Source organism: Eptatretus burgeri, chromosome 18 (genome assembly GCF_056783735.1).
Source record: "Eptatretus burgeri isolate ZD-2024b chromosome 18, Ebu_testis_v1, whole genome shotgun sequence".
In the NCBI taxonomy this organism is placed as follows: domain Eukaryota; kingdom Metazoa; phylum Chordata; class Myxini; order Myxiniformes; family Myxinidae; genus Eptatretus; species Eptatretus burgeri.
In genome coordinates, this window is record NC_140978.1 from 3,616,001 (window position 1) to 3,622,000 (window position 6,000).

Consider the following 6,000-nt stretch of genomic DNA (forward strand, 5'->3'; position numbering starts at 1 on the left):
AGAAGAACGTTCCTGCCTTGCTTGTGGGCTTGTAAGTCTGGTATGTTGGCTAATATTCGTTCTTTCAGTCTGGTCGAGTGTTCTCGAGTAGATGTGTCTGCTCCCAGGTCATTTAGTCTTGAAGTGTACATCTGATTTAAATCTGCTAGTTTGAACACCGGTGCAACGCCATTCTCCATGCTTTCTGCATGACAGTCTTCAATATACGAAAGCAGCTCCACCAGGACAATGCCGTGCAGTTGTTTATCAGAAGAACTTTCTCCATTGTCAAAGCAATTCACTGACTCTGCTTTCTTGTAGAGTGTTTTTAAGCAATTGCTGTGGTGCATTGCTTCTTGGGACATCATATCTCCAGCGCTCAATTTGGCAACTAACATATGGTCTCGCACAATTTCTGCACATCGCCGAACATTTCTGTCTAGTTTCTCCGTCGATGCCTTATGGAGTTTATCTGATTTTTCATCACAAAAGAAGCAAGTGTCTTGCGATGTTCTGGCTGCACCACCACTGCTGTAGCGAGTGACACTCTTTTTTGGCGAGTCACTGTTGTTTTCACACTCATCTCTTTTCCTGTTTTCTACCCGTTGAAGTTTGGTATTGTTGTACTTATCCTTGCATTTTTGTGCCATTTAGCTGCATTAGACTTTGGAGTTGAAGCAACTCCTGTTCCATTGTCTAACCTTGATAAGTTTATATTATCTAGAAGACTCTGAAGCTCTTTGAATCATATCAAATTACCTGCAAGATTATCATAAAGTGTACCAATGTCAATATCAGTCCTCTTTGAATCAGCTGGGCATCGCAGTGGTTCTTTTGATGTCTCTTGACACAAAATGAATTTTGTCCAATCTATCGGCGATGATGATTCAGATGTTGAAGGAGTTTCTGGACGTTGTCTGGGGTCTAAAATCTTGAACGATTTAGCAATTGTTGGTATTTTGATTACTACACCACCACCACCACAGTTTCTACAACTAACAACAGCATGCACTGTGATATGGAGATACTGATCTGAAAGAAGAAAATGAAGGATGAATGAATGGATGAATGCGTGCGATATACACAGATTAACTGGAAGGACGTTAACTGTGATACATGGTACAATTACCACATTACAGTTTCATATTTTTGTCACCATTTTATCATGTCGCAGCCATTTTGAAATAGAAAGCCATCTTGGTTAAGAAATTAAGAACATGTGAAACGTAAGGTAAAAGTTAGTGACTTTCACATTTCTGGTCAATTTTCCAACCAATCATCGGAAATATATTCATTTATATGGTTGTATCGGTAATGTCACCCATGGTGGCGGCCATTTTGAAAATGACCACCATCTTGGAAAAAATTCAGTTGGCCCCATATCTTATATTGTTCAGTCAGTAAAACATGACAACTGTGCAAAGTTTCATGCTTTTCACCAAAACTGCACAATACTTCCACCATTCTGCAGCACTAATGAGGCTAATCAGGTTGAATGCATTGTATCTTTAACATCTGTTCTATTCAACCACAAATTTAATCCTGAGAAATACTGAAGGTGACTTTTGCACGTGAGATGGAAATGATTGTTATCCTTTGTATCAAGAGCCATTTTAGAAAGGGCAGGGCAGACTCTGTGATGGAGAGGGTGCTCCACAAAGGAGTGGGGTGCTCTGCCCCTCTGATTTATTCAAGCTAGGGGTCTGTTCATATTGGAACTCTTTCTCGGAGGTCACCTGTGATATTGGCAGTCTCACAATGGTGTTTTGAAGTCGTGTTTATGCATGTTTGCAGTGATGCAGTTGTACGTTTTCTTTGCAATAATTTTTTTTTTTTTGAGTAAATATGATTTTCAAAGTATTTTTTTTCAGAAAAGAAAGGATTTGCAGCTCTTATCTACATTCTCGCTCTCTCTTTCTGTTTCTCATGAAAGTGATATATTTAGATCTGTGGACTAAATACTTTTTGATTGTACTGAATTTTAGGAATACATTTGATATTTTGCTGATTTGAGTTTCCAGTTAACGAGCTTTATGATCATTTGTTTGTTTCACCTTTTTATGATGCCTTTTCATTGATTTGTTTGCTTTCTATTGTTTTTATGAATCTTTGCGTTGCGCTTGTATACACAGGATTACGGGTTTTAAACTTTATCGCATTGAGTGGTTTTATAACCATAACATAATTATTGGCTGGGCTGTGACTCGTCGTTTGTAGGTTGTCCAATTGCGTCAGGAGCTGGACATCCGTGGCATAAATGCCAAGGGGCTCAAGCCCCAGCTGGTGGCACGTCTTGGGAAGCAGCTGAGGCTGGAAGAGGAGCTGGAGCAGCAGGAAGTTAGTGAGAAGAAAGAAAAAACAAAGGATGCCGTGGAAGATATGAAAGAAGAAGATAAAAGGTCTACAGAGGATGAGGAAAAAGAGAAGCAGAAAAAGGAGGAGGTTTGTGATCTCGTTACCCTTATCCCTTGCCTTTAGTCGGGTATGTGTGAGATCCTTTTAATGGACAGGGATTTTTTTTCAGTATCACATGAAGATTTCTGTAATATTTGATGACAGGGTGTTTTATAAGTTGTGCTGCAAATGACCCCCCACTCCCCAGAAAAAAAAATCAGTGCAACCTGCGGTGCCCAAAGCTGCCATATGTATATTTTGTGTTTGGTAGGGTCCCAAGAGTGAGACAATGCATGATGCCACTCTGGCAAATGAGTACATCATTTCTAATTTGCATAAATCCAAGACTGTGGCCAATGTCACTGCATTTTTCACCTTTGTTTTTCATATTATTGGAGCAACAGTAGGCAATGGAGCAAGTGTATCTATGTCCAGCCACTAACGACAACTTTTATAGCATTTATCCGTGTTGTTTGTGTTTCTGTTAGAGTATAATAAAAAAGATTGCATACATGTTGGGAGTAGCCAGGGTCAGGTCATGGGCACAAACCCCCTCCCCCCACTTACAAATGACGATTTTTCCCTGTACACATGCCACAGTGCAAGTGGTTTACTGACCCCAACTTCAGATGGGGGATTATTAACCACAACACAAAATATATTTGCCCCAACTCCCACACTATCCCCAACACTCCAGGCTACTCCCAAAAGGAGCAGGTGTTTCTAGTTTGTATAAACACTGGAGTTTATCTGTGTTCATGCTCATTTTAGTGCACTCACCTGCAGAAAAAGTTGTATGGAATTGAAGTGATTATTTTTTTATCGCTTAGGATGAAGAGAAGAAACGTCAGGAAGAAAGTGAGCGACAGCGCAAGGAGCGACGTTTTACACTGCCTGAGTTGCCTTCTATAATTGTCCATCCCAGTGTAACCGCAAAGAATGGGAAGTTTGACTGCAGTGTCATGTCCCTGAGCGTGTTGCTGGATTATAGGATTGAGGATAATAAGGAGCACTCATTTGAGGTGGTTTTTGTTTTTATTGTTATTGAAATCTTGTTCTTTGTCTGATCACAAGCCTTTATTTTTGTTGTTTTGTCTTTGCAATCAAGGTCCATTTTTAATTTTTTTGTGGGGGCTGCTGTTCTTGTGTAACAGCATGGTTGTGTCCTCTTTTCACATTCCTACCTAGGTTTCGCTGTTTGCTGAGCTCTTCAATGAGATGCTGCAGAGAGATTTTGGGTTTTGCATTTATAAGGCCATTGTGAATGCCCCAGACAGGAAGAAAGACAAGGAGGACAAGAAGAAAGATAGAAAGGATGAAAAAAAAGACAAAAAAGAAAAGCATGAAGGGAAGTTAAAGAAAAGAAAAAACTCTGATGATAAGGTGAATATGAAAATGGTTTTAGATTAAGTATTTTTCCAAGCTAACAGCCTTAAAACATTTGGTTCTCATAACAGTAGCAAAATTATCAGTGATATTTTATAATTAGCCGATCCCCCACACAACAGGAGGTGGGGTTTTACAATCGTGTGTGTGTATATGTGTGTGTGTGTGTGTGTGTGTGTGTGTGTGTGTGTGTGTGTGTGTGTGTGTGTGTGTGTGTGTGTGTGTGTGTGTGTGTGTGCGCGCTGCTGTTCTTGTGTAACAGCATGGTTGTGTCATCTTCACATTCCTGCAGCGAACTCTTTTGTCAAATTCACATTTGAACCAACTGCAGCCAACTGTCAAACACGGTGGTTTTTCAGTGATAGTGTGGGGAGCAATCTGGAGTGCTGGTCAGTCAGAGCTTGTGGAGTGTGTTGGCAACATCAACACTACGATACACATTTCTATCCTTGAGGATGGACTTCTCCTCGTCTTCTACACTGGTCAAATAGTCAAAAACAATACTCTGTTCGTGGAAGATGGAGCTCCATGCCACACTCCAAAAATGAGTGACAAAGATCACTCTTGACTGGGAAGTCTCCAGACCCATACATATCCACTGTCAGAAAATTGAGTAAATTGGGACTCATCTGAAAAAAATTACAGTTTGCCAAAACTCCAAGGGTCTGTTGGCCATCTCGTCAGCCCACTTCTTTCTCCTTTGAATGTTGGCTGGTCTCAGAAGAGGTTTTCTCCGAGCTGCTCTCCCCATAGTAGCCCAGTTGATGAAGGTATCGCACGGCAGTTCTTGAGCTAACTTGGACCTCCTCTGCAACATCTGTTGCCTTGCAACGGGGAGTTTTTTCAATGGACCGCTTGACAGCTCAAAGACACCTTTCTGAGGGCCCAGATTGACCAGAACAGGAAGCTGTAGATTCCTTGCCTTCGCTGCTGAATTGCACAATCACCCGATTGACCGAAGAAAGTGGAATGCCAAGGTTCTGATCTATCTGATGCTGGCTGAATCCACCTTCCAAATGGCCAACAATTTGTCCTCTTTGAAAATCGGAAAGTTTGTGTGCTCCCCGAGTTCGAGGCAAAGTTAATTGTCATACAAGACCCAGGAACTCGTTTCTGCAAATAGGTAATGGAATATTCGTACAAATCACTGAGTAAAACTTATACAGATGAAGTGAAGAAAATTAAGGTGTCTATTTACTTCTGTCATGTCTCTGTACTCCAACTGTCTGCAGGATCGCTCGGTCTTAGAGTTTTTGGGATTTTGGCCCAGGGGGTTTCCCCCAAATTGACTCCAGTCTAACGTCTGTGACATTTCCCACTTGGAGCTATTTATCCATTTTTTTATGGATGCAATACTACTCCATGCAATTCTCTATGTAAAAGTACATATTTTATTTGTCATTTTGAGGTATTTTGTATCGATCGGTGACAAAAAATTTAAATTTAATCCATTTTAAATTGAGGCTGCAACAACAAAATGGGACAAAAGTCGAGGAGTATGAATACTTTCTGAAGGCACTGCAAGTACTTGGAAGTATTATGAAGGCATTCAAGTATATAATACAATTTAAACAGAGGTTTAAAAGGCATATAAATTAATTAAATCCAGGTTTTACCCAGTGTCTTTTACACCACCTTGTCTAACATGTTAGATTAGTTCCTCTTGCCTGTTTGTGTCCTTTATTATGTCCTTAAAAACAGTAAGTTTCCTGTTTGGAATGATTTTCAATTTTGTTTAACTGCCAGGCAGGCAGACAGAGTAAACATATTATCTTGCTCATCTCTGCACATGTGCAATCGGGACAAATTCAGAGCCAATGTATGGTAAAACGGCAAACTTGTCTTCCTTATTCTTCTTAAAAATATAACAATCAATTGAAATTAAATGTTCCTCGATAATAAACTGATAAGACGCACATGAACCAATTGTTTAACCTCACTTTTTGCTTTGTGTGTGTGGGTTAACAATTTAATGTAAGCGATTTTGTTGTCAGTTTGTCCAGTATGTTTGGGGGGGGGGGTTGTATAAGGTGTTCTCCTTACTTGTTCTAATGTTTGTCATGTTCCTCATAGGAGGAAGTGCGTACAAAGAAAATCAAGGAAGAAAGGAAGGTGGAAGCGAAGGATGTAAAGGCTGAAAAAGATGTGAAAGATAATGCAAAAGAGCAGGAAACTAAGGAGGATGACACAGAATTAACAGAAGGCAAAGATGAGGAGGCAGTTGAGGTGACTGGAGGAAAG

General features: G+C 40.2%; 1 protein-coding gene across 4 annotated transcripts in view; it reads left to right on the forward strand.

The window, feature by feature from the left end:
• Positions 1–6,000, forward strand: part of CCAR1 (cell division cycle and apoptosis regulator 1) — a 199,649-nt gene that overhangs the window by 140,249 nt on the left and 53,400 nt on the right. For all 4 annotated transcript variants that reach the window (XM_085863730.1, XM_085863731.1, XM_085863729.1 and 1 more), the window contains 4 exons: positions 2,197–2,421; positions 3,204–3,395; positions 3,562–3,756; positions 5,833–6,000. The exon at positions 5,833–6,000 is cut by the window's right edge and continues 130 nt beyond it. In XM_085863730.1, the coding sequence (XP_085719856.1) occupies positions 2,197–2,421; positions 3,204–3,395; positions 3,562–3,756; positions 5,833–6,000 (780 nt within the window). The remainder of the gene's footprint in view (positions 1–2,196; positions 2,422–3,203; positions 3,396–3,561; positions 3,757–5,832) is intronic.